The 13,711-nt window shown below is 66.0% G+C and overlaps 9 protein-coding genes across 9 annotated transcripts; 4 read left to right on the plus strand and 5 right to left on the minus strand.

Annotated features, from left to right (window-relative positions):
* Window positions 1-98: 98 nt before the first annotated feature.
* Window positions 99-991, minus strand: AMSG_04346 (uncharacterized protein; the record flags this gene model as incomplete). The annotated part of the gene is made up of 3 exons (XM_013903235.1): window positions 99-121; window positions 214-745; window positions 914-991. 3 exons carry the CDS (start codon window positions 989-991, stop codon window positions 99-101), a joined length of 633 nt encoding a protein of 210 aa, XP_013758689.1.
* Window positions 992-1,406: 415 nt separating this feature from the next.
* On the plus strand, window positions 1,407-3,563 carry AMSG_04347 (uncharacterized protein; the record flags this gene model as incomplete). Its single annotated transcript, XM_013903236.1, has 2 exons — window positions 1,407-1,460; window positions 1,665-3,563. The coding sequence occupies 2 exons, from the start codon at window positions 1,407-1,409 to the stop codon at window positions 3,561-3,563; spliced, it is 1,953 nt and encodes a 650-aa protein (XP_013758690.1).
* A 107-nt stretch (window positions 3,564-3,670) lies between these two features.
* AMSG_04348 (uncharacterized protein) lies at window positions 3,671-4,693 on the plus strand (the record flags this gene model as incomplete). Its single annotated transcript, XM_013903237.1, has 2 exons — window positions 3,671-3,694; window positions 3,875-4,693. The coding sequence occupies 2 exons, from the start codon at window positions 3,671-3,673 to the stop codon at window positions 4,691-4,693; spliced, it is 843 nt and encodes a 280-aa protein (XP_013758691.1).
* Window positions 4,694-4,754: 61 nt separating this feature from the next.
* On the minus strand, window positions 4,755-5,273 carry AMSG_11805 (uncharacterized protein; the record flags this gene model as incomplete). Its single annotated transcript, XM_013903448.1, has 1 exon — window positions 4,755-5,273. The coding sequence occupies one exon, from the start codon at window positions 5,271-5,273 to the stop codon at window positions 4,755-4,757; it is 519 nt and encodes a 172-aa protein (XP_013758902.1).
* Window positions 5,274-5,281: 8 nt separating this feature from the next.
* On the minus strand, window positions 5,282-6,073 carry AMSG_11806 (uncharacterized protein; the record flags this gene model as incomplete). Its single annotated transcript, XM_013903449.1, has 1 exon — window positions 5,282-6,073. The coding sequence occupies one exon, from the start codon at window positions 6,071-6,073 to the stop codon at window positions 5,282-5,284; it is 792 nt and encodes a 263-aa protein (XP_013758903.1).
* Window positions 6,074-7,089: 1,016 nt separating this feature from the next.
* AMSG_04350 (cation diffusion facilitator family transporter) lies at window positions 7,090-8,466 on the plus strand (the record flags this gene model as incomplete). The annotated part of the gene is made up of 1 exon (XM_013903238.1): window positions 7,090-8,466. One exon carries the CDS (start codon window positions 7,090-7,092, stop codon window positions 8,461-8,463), a length of 1,374 nt encoding a protein of 457 aa, XP_013758692.1. The 3' UTR covers window positions 8,464-8,466.
* A 44-nt stretch (window positions 8,467-8,510) lies between these two features.
* Window positions 8,511-9,726, minus strand: AMSG_04351 (profilin-1). Its single transcript, XM_013903239.1, has 2 exons — window positions 9,588-9,726; window positions 8,511-8,857 (listed from the first exon to the last, which is right to left on the minus strand). Exons 1-2 carry the CDS (start codon window positions 9,696-9,698, stop codon window positions 8,594-8,596), a joined length of 375 nt encoding a protein of 124 aa, XP_013758693.1. The 5' UTR covers window positions 9,699-9,726; the 3' UTR covers window positions 8,511-8,593.
* Window positions 9,727-10,151: 425 nt separating this feature from the next.
* Window positions 10,152-11,595, plus strand: AMSG_04352 (uncharacterized protein; the record flags this gene model as incomplete). The annotated part of the gene is made up of 1 exon (XM_013903240.1): window positions 10,152-11,595. One exon carries the CDS (start codon window positions 10,152-10,154, stop codon window positions 11,532-11,534), a length of 1,383 nt encoding a protein of 460 aa, XP_013758694.1. The 3' UTR covers window positions 11,535-11,595.
* Window positions 11,590-13,617, minus strand: AMSG_04353 (uncharacterized protein; the record flags this gene model as incomplete). Its single annotated transcript, XM_013903241.1, has 1 exon — window positions 11,590-13,617. Exon 1 carries the CDS (start codon window positions 13,366-13,368, stop codon window positions 11,590-11,592), a length of 1,779 nt encoding a protein of 592 aa, XP_013758695.1. The 5' UTR covers window positions 13,369-13,617.
* Window positions 13,618-13,711: the final 94 nt, after the last annotated feature.

Below are 13,711 nucleotides of genomic sequence, written 5' to 3' on the forward strand. Positions count from 1 at the left end.
CGGCTGCCCGCGTTCGGGCCGCCGGCTCTGCTGCTCGCACCGGCGACGCCCGCAGTGGTGAAACACGCCCCGGCTGCAGCCGCCGCATCAGCTGTGCGTTACTCGCCTTGACCTTGTGCAGCTGCGCTCGCAGTGCCGTCACCTCGTCGCGCTCCAGCTCGAGCTCGTCCTCCAGCCGCGCCACCCGGTCGCGGTACGTCGACTCGAGTGCACGCCGTTCGCGCTTGTGAGCCTTGGCCGCGTCCTGGACCGCCGCGCTCGAGCTGCGGAGTGAGTTACGCTCCTCGCGCAGCGCACGCACCTTGTCGCGCAGCACCTCCCGCTCCTCCATCAGGCCCTCGTTGTGCTCCACAAGCTGTGCAATGATGTCATCCTGCTCCCGGATCCGCGCCTCCGACTCGGCCAACAGCGCCTCGGCCTCGCGCATCTCGGTCTCGCGCGCATGCGCAGCCTCGCGCAGATCTTGCACCTCTTGCGCCCGGGCATCCGACTCGGCCTGTAGTGCCGCCATAATGTTGAGCGCCTCGTGCGGCAGTACCACCCCCGTCCCGACCACAGGCACCGACGGCGCCTGCTGGAGCTGTGGCTGCGGCTGAAGCTGCGGCTGGAGCTGTGACTGGAGCTGTGACTGGAGTTGCGGCTGGAGTTGCGGCTGTGGCTGCTGCGTGATTCGCGCAAGCTGCGACAACAGTGCCACCATCTCGTGCGCATCATCCAGCAGCGCTCGCGAGTTCCGGCCCCGGCCCTGCTCTCCCCGCACCACCTCGATCGTTGCCTCGCTCTCATTCCCATCGTCATCGTCATCGCCATCGCCATCGCTCTCACTCCTTCCACCTTTGCTGCCACCGCCGCCGCGATCGTCTGCTCTCCCCGACAGCTGCGGCTCAAAGAACGACCGCGCCTGCTGGCGCACCGTCAGCGAGTGCGAGCCGAGGTGCGCCGGCGTCGGCGGCATCGACATTGGCGAGAGCGTAAACGAGGTGTCGTCCATCACGTCCCGCCCGCTCACCCTCCCACTCCCGCCAGGCGACTCGCGCCGCTGCAGCTCATCCTCTCCTCTGCTGCGACCAAAGAACTCGCGCGGACCACCCTGGCCGCCACCGCTGTGTCCACTCCTGCGCTCGCGTCCGCGCTCGCCCTCCGCACCACCTCGTCCTCCAGACCCAGGCAGCGGCGAGACCGCCGTCGCATTGAGTGCACGCAGCGCTGCTATTTTGGAGCTCAGACTCGCATGCATCCCGCACGTAGTCAAGCGTGCCTTGAAGCAGCTCTCATTCGCCTCGTGGCTCCGGCTCGGGCTCGCCGCCTGCGCGCGCCACCGATCGATCACGCCTGCAAGCCGTGATCACGACCACGATCACGATCACGACCTCCTCCTGCCCCCCACCATACTTGACGTACTCACCATGGCCATGGGGATGGAGAAGCTTCTGGCACAGGTGGCAGAGGCACCAGACATGGTAAGCAAGGGTGGTGGTGGTGGTGGTGGTGGTGGTGGTGGTCCACGCCAAGGGAGCTGTGGTCGCCGTGTGGCGGGCAGAGCCAAGGCGTGACCACCTTCCACGACCTTTTTTGGCGCCAAAGGGCGGCAAGAACCGGGAAGAGGACGCTGCGCAAGTGACTAACAGGCAAGGTGGCTGCGGGGGGCCACGTAATCATGACAGGTGGCCAAGGACGTTAATGGCGAGGTGGCGGTCATGTATCTGCCGGCTCATGTCGATGTGCCGGCGCGAAAGGTGGTGGGCTCGGGCGAGCTGGTCTTGGTGGCGGGCGGCGTCGACGCCGGCCCGCTCTCAGCTTCGCTCGCAGAGCTTCCCATGGCGGTGTACGTGGGCAATGCGCCGAGCGGAAGCACGCCGTCGCTGAGCGGGAGCTTTGCGGTGGCTGCAGCCGACGGCAGGAGCCACACGGTGGACATCGGAGCCATGGCGCCGCTTCCGCTGCGGGCGGCGCGCGGGGTGCTCGGCGAGGTTGTCGCCGCTCGCCGCGACGGCTTTGATCCGCTGGCGCACGCCACGGTTCTCGTTCTCACAAGTGCAGAGGACCACGGCTACGTCGAGACGGCAGCCTACACATACCTGGGCCTGGCCCCTGGCGACGGAGCTGGGCAACTGTTCAAGATCTGGGCCGACGGCACGCTCCGCTCGTCGCAGGTCCTCCTCGTCGAGGCCGATGACTACCCGGCCGACGCAAGCTACAGCTACTCGGCGGTATACGACTTTTTCCAGGTCGACGACGCCGGAGAGGCCGATTGTGAGCCGCCGAGTGTGGCGCTCGAGGTTGCGTGGTCGGGCGCGGAGCACCTTGGCCGTGGCGTGCTCGGCGCGCCGCCGCTCACCGTCGACTGGGCTGTTCTCAAGCTGGTGCCGCGGGTGGGTTCGGAGCTCGCGCCGCTTGCGCCGGCCCTTGCTGCCCTTCGCCAGCTCGTCGCTCTCAACCAGGTCCGCACCGGCGCCGAGTGGCCGGCGGCGCCCAGCGCGCCGGCCAAGGCCGACTACCTCGACGAGTACGCTGGCCACGAGGACGACATTGCGGCCCACGGCGGGACCATGGACCCGGCGCTTTTTGGCCCGCCGGCGCCCAAGGACGACTCGGCGCTCGGCTCGGCCTCGCCGGCCCGCCGCACCGACCTCGACTTTACCGAGCGCCTCTGGCTCTTTCTCAAGGATGCAGCCTCGCTCGACGACCTCACAGCCTGCCTCCGCCACATCTTTGACAAGCTCCTTGCTGGCGACTTTCAGCCGGTCATCCACCGGACAAACTCGACCGCGCTCGGCCTCCTCCTCCGCCAGTCGGTCAAGGCCATGCTGACAAACACCGGCGAGCTGGGCGGCGCTGGCGCGGCGTCGACCGCCGACGAGCTCGCGCAGGCCTTTGACTACTGGCTCGACGAGCCGGTCGAGTGCCTGGTCGAGATCGGCATCTACTACCTGCAGCGCAACTACTCGGCGTGGCTCACCTCGCACTCGCTCTGCACCTACACCCAGATCGAGCCGTACCTCGACCCGACGGCCGAGACCCGCGAAGCGCTCGAGGCCCTGCTCCGCCTCCACGCCCTCCTCGACACCTGCCTGCTCGCCAACGCCGCCGGCGCGCCTTACGACGCGCTTCGCTCGCTATGCACCCTGGCGCTCTCGCGCTACGCCTCTGCTGACGGCGTCTCGTCGGTCTCGGCCGCCGCCGCCGCTGCTTACGGCCTCATCGACGACGTCAACGCCTTTGACCTCGACGCCGCCCTCGCCAAGATCCCCTTCCTCGAGTTCCGCATCCCGCTCCCGGTCTTCTCACAGGCCACTTCGCGCGCCATCGACGCCCTCAAGGCTGAGACGCCCGAGTCATGGACCATGGTCGTCACATCCGACGCCACCGCCGCCACCGCTGCCCCCACAGGCGCCCCGGCCGCCCCGGCTGTCCGCGTCACCCATGTCGCTCGCTCCGAGACATCCATGCTCGCCATGCCGGACGCATCTACCCTCAATGCACTCGAGACCCAGGCCAAGGATGCCGATCTGGCCGATGCCGTCTACCTCACGTACTCTGCGACCACCACGCCGGTGTTCTAGCCACCGTCGGTGTGCGCCCCTCTGCCACGCCTCTCAAGCGTTTCGGCATTGAGGGGCCCTCACTCGTCGCTACCCCGTCCCGTCCGCCTCCCCCCCTCCCCCTCCCCATGGCTGACCCGGACCCCACTTATGTACCGCTGTCGGTAAAGGAGCATGTAAGCTGCACTGCCCCTCCTCTGTCTTTCCGCAATCCCCTCCCCTCCCCTCCCTCCCCCCTTCACCTGCCCGTCGGGAGATGCTGCTGTGGATCCCTTTGCTGCGATGCGACTCACCTTGGCCAAACGCGTCGGATGAACGTATGATGATTGCAGTGGTATGCAGAGCTGGAGATTCTGGGCGCAGGGCGAGATGTGCACAAGCTGGCAGCGTCGCTGGCTGCACCCGATGTAGTGAGCCATGGACTGTACAACCCAGAGGTCGAGGCAGGTGCGGACGGCGAGCTGGAGCAGATGGCTGGGATGAAGGCTGTCGAGCTGGCCATTCTGCGGGCCGAAGCGTGCTTGGCGGAGAAGAACTGGCTTGAGGCGCTGCTGGTGCTCATGCCGATGGTGCTCAACGAGAGCTTTCTGATCAAGGCCGGCCGGCTGCTCCAGACGTCGCTGCTGACGCTGGCGGCGCGGGCGGCGCTCGGCCTGGGCGATGTCGACTCGGCAGAGACGTATCTGGCGGCGGTCAAGTACAAGAAGCGCCCGCCCAAGATTGTAGTTGAGCTGATGGCAAAGGTTGTCTGGGCGCGGCTCGAGGCGACTGACGCCGACGCGGTTGTGGCGCCGGAGCCGTCGGCGATCAAGCTCGTCCGTGAGCTGCGTGTCGAGGCCTCTGCGCCGCGGCGCGATCCGACCGTCTGGCTGCGGATGGCGCGGCTTGCGGCATCGCCGTATCTTGCATGGTGGGGCCTGGCACGCGGCGCGGCGACCGAGGCTGCAGGCGTGCTCGTCCACGGCTCGCGACACCTTCCAGAGGGCTCGATGGCGGTGACGGGCCTGCACGCGCTGGCTGCCGAGGCCGAAGCACTGCTGGAAGCGATTCCCACGGATGCGCCCGAGGCACCTTGCAAGGTAAGCGACAAGTGGGGCCCGCTCAACGAGATCCCGGAGCCGTGGCGCCGGTGGTCGCGCGATCGGCAGTAGCCGTCCTCTGCTAACGTCTGCGTGTTGCCGTCACGTTTCTGCGAACACGTACCGTTTATGGCTAAAGCGAGCGCTTGTAGAACTCGCCGGTGGTGTCGAGCGAGAGGAAGGTGTCTGTTCCGTAGCCGGGCATAGAGATCATCATGAGATCGCCGCCAAAGTGACGGGCGTGGAGGCGGGCGAGCGGGAGGCCAAAGCCGTAGCCTGCGAGCGGCGACGCGTTTGTGGCCTTGATGTCCCAGTTGAAGCGGGCGTCGGCGTCGGTAGCCTTGGGCGACGAGGGCGAGAAGTTCTTGGACGCCGTTGTCACGCCGTACTTGAAGACGTGCGAGCCGAGAGTGCCCGGGACAAGGCCCTTGATCTCGGGAATGGTCTCGCGCGAGCCGAGGAACACGTTGAGGTTCTTGGAGACTGGATCGTCGGAGCCTTCGGCCGGCGGCACGCCGCCGCCCTTGTCCGAGATACGGATGTTGAGGTGGGCGTCGCCGCGGCCAAAGTAGATGTGGATGGGATCGAGCTCCGAGGCGTGCATCACGACCTCGCCTGTGGAGCGCTCACGGAACTCGATGACGGCGCGCATCGAGTTCTTCAGCAGCTCGGTGGCAATGTACTCGAGGTGGGCGGGATGAACGGGAACTTGATGTCGGTCGAGCCCGAGAACTCGACCCGCGGCGCCACGCCGTAGTGCTGGATACACTGCTCGGTGACTCGGGCGGTGGTGGCAAGGAACCGCGAGTAGGGCGAGCACTTGAGATGGATGACGCCGCGCCACTCGTCGTCCACCATGCCGCGGAGCGTCAGGTGTTGCTCGGCCATGACGCGCTGGGTGATCCGCGACGCGAGCATGTTGTCGAGGAACGAGTCAATGTGGAGCGACCGCCGCGAGACGACCTGCATGGCCTCGCGCACGCCCTGGCCGAGCAGCTCGACGACGGGCAGGTTCTCGCGCAGGGCCTTGGAGAGAGTCTCGCAAAAGTGCTCGTTGGTAGCCACGTCGTTGATGCGGCCCTCAAACTTGCGGATGGCCTCAAACGACGAAGAGTACAGCTCAAAGACGCGATAGATGTGCGGGTTCTGGAGCACAAGCCACGGAAGGGCTTGCATCTCAAAGATGCGCTTGGCGAGGCGGATCGGGAGCTGGCGCGAGATAAAGTTGGCCGAGGAGAGAATGTTGGCCACCGACGGCTCACGCGAGTGGCCCACCATTTCGTTGATGCTAAAGTTGCGGAGCTTCTTGGCTGCATACCGCCTCACCGTCTGGTCGTAGAACGCATCCGCCGTGATGATCTTGCGCTTGGACACTGTCACCGCCTCATCGACCACTTCCGGATGCAGATCAGCCGGTGCCGATCCCGAATCGACCTCTTTCCCTGCCACCATTCCGCTTGTGGTACCCTTCCCACTCTTGTCCTTGCCCTTGCCCTTGCCTGGGTGGCTTCCACTCTCTCCCTCGCTGTCTCGGCTCCACTCTCGGCTGCTGCTCTCGGTGCGCGGCCCAATTTGCCGCCACTCCCTGCTCGACCGCCATTCTGCACCGCCTTGCTCAACCAGCGACTGCCCCTCGCACCCACCCCACCACCATGCCCATACTCCGCGCCCCACTTCCAGCCATCCTCAGTCCCACTCCCAGCATGCTTGCTCTATCACAAGAGAGCTGTATGCCTTCCCCTCCTCGCTGGCCCTGCACGCCTGTTCCGCACTCTTTGGCGCCCACCTGCACTCGCCCGTCCATACTTGCCAAGACTTGGCTGCCCGTCTGCTTCCATGCTTCCCATCGGTATCATGATCATGTTATGTGCACGAGGGATCGGATTGTGTCTGGGAGGAGGGAGGAGGAGGTGAGATGGGGGAGACGGGGAGGGTGTGTGTGTGGGGGGGGGGGGGGGGGAGGAGGAGGAGGAGGAGGACGAGTCATCATGACGATGCCAACATCGATCATATCCGAGACGAACTCGAGCGAGTCGGCCGTGTGGAGCAAGTCGACTGAGAACGGCCAGGTTGAGTCGAGCGAGTCGAGCGAGTCGAGTTAGTCGAGCTAGTCGAGCTAGTCGAGCTAGTCGAGCGAGATCGGCCATGGTGGCGTCGACCGAGATCAGGATCAAGTTGTGGATAGTCGAGCCAGCCGAGCCAGTCGAGCCAGCCGAGCCAGCCGAGCCAGCCGAGCCAGTCGAGCCAGCCGAGCGACAACGAGCATGGCCGAGAGGCTGATGGATGACCATGTCATGGTACGTCGGGCTACATCCGCTCCTCTCTCTGGCCGGGATCGGGCGCGGGGACTCGGGGCTCAGCTGGCAGCACTCGGCTCGGTCGGGGGAGCAGGCGACACAGATATGTTCCGCATGGGGACGAGAGCATGGGTGGGAATGGGACGATGGCAGAGCTACGGGAGAGGAGGCATGTGGCGAGGTGACGTGGGTGTGCGTGGACACGCTGGGCATGCGCACGGCTCGCTGGTGGCGACGGGAACGAGCCCGCACGACGAGTCGGAGGAGGAGCGGTCTGCCAAGGCGAGGGTGACCTGGCTCGGTGTTGTGGCCAATGTGGCGCTGGCGGCGGCCAAGGGCGGCGTGGGCATGGTGGCACACTCGCCGGTTCTGGTGGCAGATGCGGTGCACTCGGTGTCGGATCTGGCCTCGGACGCCGTTGTCCTCATCGGATCGCGAGTGGGGACAGCACCCGCCGACGATGGCCACAAGTACGGCCACGGCCGGCTGGAGACGTTGGCCACGCTGACGGTGGCTTCGTTTCTGGTGGCGACTGGCGGGGCGATTGCCTGGAATGGCGCCGAGGCGCTGCTCCCGCTGTGGGGGCTGATGACCGACGCGGCCGGGCAAGCTGCCGACGGACACGGACACGGTCACGGACACGTCCACGGCATTGTGGGTGCTGAAGCGGTGGCTGATGAGGGTCTGGCGGCGAGCATGTCGTCGTCGATGCTTTGGCTTGGGCTCTCGACCGCGGTTGTCTCGATCGCCACCAAGGAGTGGCTGTACGCAGCGACGCGCAAGGTGGCTGACAAGTTTAAGTCTGAGCTCCTACTCGCCAACGCGTGGCACCACCGGACCGACTCGCTCTCGTCGGTGGTGGCGCTAGTGGGGCTTGGCGGGGTGGCGGCCGGCCTGCCTTGGCTTGATCCGATCGGCTCGATGGTGGTCGCCGGAATGATTGTCCACGCCGGCGGCTCGATCTCGATATCTGCGCTCCGTGACCTGACCGACTCGACGGTTCTCTCTGCCGAGGAGGCCGGCGCGCTCCAGGAGGCAATGGAACAGGTGTCGGGTGTGCGCGCGGTGCGCGAGCTGCGCCATCGGCGGCTCGGCTCGTACCTCGTCGGGGACGTCACCGTGCAGGTTGATCCACGGGCGACCGTGTCCGAGGCACACGTGGTAGCCGTGGCGGCGCAGAGCGCGGCCATGGCGACCATTCCCATGCTCAAGGACATGGTAGTCCACGTCGAGCCGTACGGCATGGGCGATCACGACCACGCCATGCTCGATGAGCGGGTCTTCCCCTCGTCGCTCTCACTCGAGACGCTCAAGGCGACGGTGGCCGGCGCTGTGCCAGCGGCGGTGGCGGGCATCGCCAGCGTCTCGCACGTCGAGTGTCATGTCGAGGACGGCGGCCTTGCGCTGACCATCACCCTCGAGCTCGATGACAGCGAAGCGTTGGAGCCGGTCCGGGTCGTTGGCCACGGCGTCAAGCACGCTGTCCACGACGCGCTCGGCGAGACAACCGTCATCCGTTCTGTCGACATCCACTTTGAGGGCTGACGACGGCAAGACAGACGAGAGCAACAAAGCCACAAGGCCGCGGGTTTATTGGCGAGGCCCGCCAGCGGGCGTCACGGGGACGCGAAGACTGGCGGGACCGGGCCACGGGGCAGGAAGCGAGTGAAAGAAATCAGTAGCCAGCGCCGGCGAGGTAGTCGGCCAGGTTGAGCACGTCGTTCGACGCGTTACCGGGCTGCTGCTCACCCTCGAAGACACCGATGATGACGGTCTGAGCAGTCTTGGCCAGGACGGCACCGCCCTCCTTCTTCTTGGTAAGGATGAACGGAACCTCCTCGTCGAGGTTCTTGCGGAGCACCTGGTACTTGGTGCCGGCAAGGGTCACCGACATCGACGAGTCAGTGAAGAGGCCAGCAGCCGCGACCGACTCGGTGAGCTGCAGTCCACATCACACCACACCGCACAACAGAGTGAGTCAATTCCGGGGAGGGGGGAAGGGGTGGGTGGGTGGTGGTGGTGACGGCTGCCGGGGCAAGCCACTTGCAAAACTAGCAAACGAAACCAAAGAATATCCCAAGAAAAATGGGCACGCGCTTGCGACCCAACGGACGGTGACGTCACAAGAGAAGGGGTGGGCGGGAGGCGAGCAGGGAGGGGTTGGGGGTTGGGGTTGGAGTTCGGGGGTTGGGGTTGGGGGTTGGGGTTGGGGGTTGGGGTTGGGGTTGGCGGTTGGGGGGTAGGGGAAGGCAAGCAAGGCGACCGTGCGGGAGAAGGCTCGCACGCCGGCTGGCCTTCATGAATGAATGACCTGCATAAATTGAAGAAACTGGCATCGGTCGCGAGGTGGGCCAGCGCCGTTTCGCCAGAACTAGAAATTGACCTGCTGCGGTTGAGGCGAGTTGCGAGCCGAGGGAGGGGGAAGGAGCTGGAGAATGGGGCGGAGAAGGCCATGGAGTGGTGGGCACAGCGGTGGTCGCGGGCGAGGCCGAAAGAGCTGTAGGTAGGGAGGCGAGGGCGGGACAGGATAGGCGGCGAGGAACATGGCGGCTCAGGGCCGCTTGCGGCAAAAAAATGGTCGGTGCTCAGCTCGACGAGCGAGCGGTGTGGAGGGGGATGGGCAAGGCGTGCGAGAGCCATGCCCCAAGGAACTAGACAGAGGAACGTACGTTGAAGTTAGCCGACTTGGCCCAGATGGAGCCGTCGTGGCCGAGGATAGCACCGGAAACGGTGTTGCCCTTGGCAACGAGCTGGTCATCAACGTAAGCCTGCCACGACATGTTTGTAAAGGATCGAAAGTGGGGTGTGCACTACGTTTGTCGTATCTCTCAGCAAAGCCTCAATATTGCTCTTGTCACGCCTGCGTGGACCGAACCGATCGAACCGACTCAATCGACCCGATGGACGCCATCGACTCAAATCGAGCTGAACCTACAAACGCACACAAAGGGGTGGACCCACTTCAAGCCCTTCCTCATCCTCACGCCATGATGGGTAATAGAGTAGCCTGAACAGGTGGGGCTTAAATCCCGCTCTAATCGTTGCATCTACCGCTTGCATGGGCCACGTCGATGACTCGTCCGTCTGCCCAAGGCGAGGGCAGGGCGAGGCCGAGAGCGCCACACGGGCTGGCCTGGCCACCAGTCACCGGCCACCGCACTCGCCCGCTAACGGTTTGCGTCATCATGCCCAAGGCGCGACGACGGGTGGGACGACAAGCGCAGCACGTGCGGATGCTGGAAGCAAAGCATGCTCAAGCGGCCAAGGAGCGAGCGCTGGCGTTGGAGACTCGGAAGGAAATCGAGCTGTTTGAGCACACCACCGGCCAGCGGCTCGTCGAGCACCCCGAGTGGGTCACCGATCCCTCGCTTGTCCTCGAGTCGATCGAGCACCCGCACACTGCCGACGAGTTCTACTCGTACTCGTACTCGGCTGCACCTGTGCCTGGCAAGTCCCGTAAGCCGCATCCGCCGCCCTCGGCCAACCCTCTCGCCGCCGCCGCCGCCGCCGCCTCGGATCCGCGCCCGCCGCGGTCGGGCAAGGTCTCGCACGCGCTCTCGCCGCGCCTGGTGCGCACACTCGCACCGCCTCCACCTTCCACCCTCCGCGCCGCTGCCGAGGTTGCTGCCGAGGCCTCGGCCGCTGCAGCCACCACTGCACGGCTGCAGACAGCGCTCGGCCCGGCCGGCCGCCCGTGGACGGCGCCGTCGGCATCGTCTACCCTCGCCACCGCTCACTTTCCGCTCGGCGCCCCACAGCATCTCCATCACCATCCGCATGCTCGCGAAGCATGTGCAGAGCTGCACAACCCGCTCACTCGTGGCCTGCGTCACACCCGCATCTTTCGGCACGAGCCGGCAAGCGGCAGCCAGCAGGCACAGGCGCAGGTGCGGGCGTCGGCCGCCGGCGCCTCGGCCACCGCGCCGTCGTTCTCGGTCCTCGAGCCGATCTTCTTCTCCAACGGCGCCAAGGCCGGCACCGCCGCGCGGTCCGAGCCGGTCCAGCATCCGCGGCCGTGGGGCGGCGTCCGCCAGCGTCGCATCGACAAGCCGTCGGAGCGTCTGTACCACGCCCAGCGGCGGTGGGCCCGCGAGCGGGCCTCGGTCGCCGCTCACGACTCGGCCCGCTACCTTGCGGCCAAGGCACCGTTCCGCGCCGAGCTGAAGTCGTCGCTGCGGGCGCGCCGCTCGGCCCGGACAGCGCTCGAGCTCGCCATCGGCGCCCCGGTCGCCGTCGCCGCCTGGCGCGCGTCGGAAGGGTCGCGATCGTTGCAGCGCCGCGGCGCCGCACGCCCGCCGCTCTCGCCGCCGCGAGGGCTCAAGTCGTCGTACGCCGCCCGCGAGGCCCGCAAGGAAGTCGCCCAGACCCGCCGTGACATGGAGGCCTTTGACGTTCACCTCCTCGAGCTCAAGACCTCATCCATCTACTCCAAGATCACCGACCGCGACTTCTCCGAGGATGACTGGGGCCTCGGCGAGACCATGGGCAACGATCGTCCGCCGTCGCGCCTCACGCCGCGCGCTCAGGCCTTTGCCGAGGCCGTCGCCATGGTCGGCGTCGGCGATGACGACGAGGACTTTGGCTACGACAGCTACGACGGCTCCGACTCGGCATAGCGCCGCGGCCCGCGACCCGCGACTCGCTTGCTGGCTTCATTGAAGAAACAGACGGCTACTCGGCGTGCTGCGCAGCGCGGGCGGCGGCGGCAGCCTCGGCGGCGGCCCGCTGCTCAAGGTAGCGGCGGAGCTTGCGCCGGCGGGCGTTGGTGAACCACGACGAGATGCGGGCAAATGGAAGCGCCGTGAGCGCGGCAAGCTCGTGCTTCTCCTCCTCGGTAGGGTACGGGTTGTCGACGTGCGAGAAGAGCCAGTTGTCGAGGATCTCGGCCTGGGCCTGCGAGAGCTGGCGCGACTTGTTCTTGCGGAAGACTGACTGCGAGCCCGAGCACTCGGAGCAGTGCCACGAACCCTCGGGCGCCCGCTCGAGCGGCGGGTTGAGGCAGAACGTGTGATACGCCTTGTCGCACGCGTCACAGAAGAGCATCGCCTCGTCCGACGCCGAGTCGCCGCACACCTTGCACGCCTTGCAATCGTTGCACCGCCAGTCGAACCGGTCCGTCAGGTTGTCCACAAGCTGCGCCGTCAGCCGCAGGCACTTGCCGTGGAACACCTTTTCGCACTGCGAGCACGTGAGGACCTGAACCGGGAGCGGCGGCAGCAGGCACGGCTCGCCGCAACACTGCGCGTCGACGTCCCACACCGTCACGCACCCGCCCGACCGCAGCGAGCCCGCCGCCGCGGCAGACCCGGGCTCCAGCACCGTGCCCGATGCCGCGCGCGCCGCGGCTGCCGCGTACTGCCGCGAGCCCTTGGAAAAGGTGGCGTACTTGACCCCGTTGGTCGCGTACGCCACCGTTGGCGAGTCAAACGGCTCCGTGCCCAGCGGCGCCCACTCGCCGCGCAGGTGGTGCACAATCATGTGCGACCGCAGGTATGCCTTGGGCCCCGGCACAGGCGTGTTGCACGACGGCAGGAGGCACATGAACCCGATGCCAGACTCCATCTTGGCCGCCGCAGACAGATCGTACCACACGTGCGAGAGCGTCGTCTTGGCTCGCTCCTTCAGCTGCTCCGCCTTCACCCCAGGTACAAGCGGAAGGACCTCCAGGCCCGGGAAGAAGAACGCCTCGCGCGTCACCCGGTACCCGGCCTCGGGCACCGCGTAGCCCTTGCGGACCGAGTCGTACACAAAGGTCTCAAACACAATCGGTACGTCGTCGTCGAGCACCGCCGAAATCTGGTCAAACGTCACAGAGAGCGGCACCACGTAGTACACGTGAGGGACCTTGGCATAGACAGACTCGTACTGCGTCCCACCGTACGCGTAGATGAGCCGCGCCACGCTCGCTCGCCCGTACGCGAACCCGTCCTCCGGCCCGTGGTTGGCAACTACAAACGCAAGCTCGTCAAGCGGCGCGTACGAGACCAGGAACCGCTTCTCGGCAACTAGCATCGAGTACTGCAGGCACTCAAAGATCCAGTCCTCCGAGACCACAGGAATGCCGGCCTCAGACGCCGCGGGCAACACAAGGTCCGCGTACCCGCCACCAAACACCACATGCGTCGCGTCCGGCGTCTCCGGCCCCGTCAGCGACGGCACCACAATCCCGCCAGACATCTCAATCAGTCGCTCCAGGTCACCGGCAGAGAGCATGACAAAGTCAGTCCCAGCAAGGACCACTACCACACCCTCGAGCACCGGCCGGACTCTCTCACTTGCCGCACCACCACCGTCCTCGCTCGCCTTGACCACCGCTTGGCAGGCCTCGGGCGCTGGGAAAGACGCATTGTACGGGCGAGCAAAGGGCACTACACCACGAACAGGCTTGTCTGATGGCAGATGATACTCCAGCGGAACGGTAGCGTAACCAGCAGCGAGACTAGTCCGCATGACTCGCTGTCGGGCCAAATGTTGCGAGTACTCATGAACTCTTCCCACCACCTCGGCATGCTCCACCACAGGCACCACTTCCACTTGGGTATACTCTCTCTTGATGGAAACGTCCTTCCTTTCTGTCCCTTCCCTGCTTGTCCGCTCCCTTCCTCCCTGCTTGCTTGCGGCACTCTGTCCATGGCTTGGCGACCGAGACCGAGACCGAGACCGAGACCGAGACCGACCACGTCCACGACGTCCGCTACCAGCCATATTTCCTAGACACTGAACAGAGACAGAGACAGATTGTGTGGGTATGTGTATGTGGGGGTGGGGGTGGGGGTGGGGGTTTGGGGGGGGG

This window comes from Thecamonas trahens, assembly GCF_000142905.1.
Source record: "Thecamonas trahens ATCC 50062 unplaced genomic scaffold supercont1.18, whole genome shotgun sequence".
Taxonomy (NCBI): domain Eukaryota; order Apusomonadida; family Apusomonadidae; genus Thecamonas; species Thecamonas trahens.

Excerpts from the sequence above, each read along its gene's own strand:
- AMSG_04351 (XM_013903239.1), bottom strand. The coding sequence starts at position 9,698 with ATGTCGTGGCAGGCTTACGTTGATGACCAGCTCGTTGCCAAGGGCAAC. Across the intron at positions 8,858-9,587 it reads CCAAGTCGGCTAACTTCAAC|CTCACCGAGTCGGTCGCGGC; the intron begins GTACGTTCCTCT and ends TGTGGACTGCAG.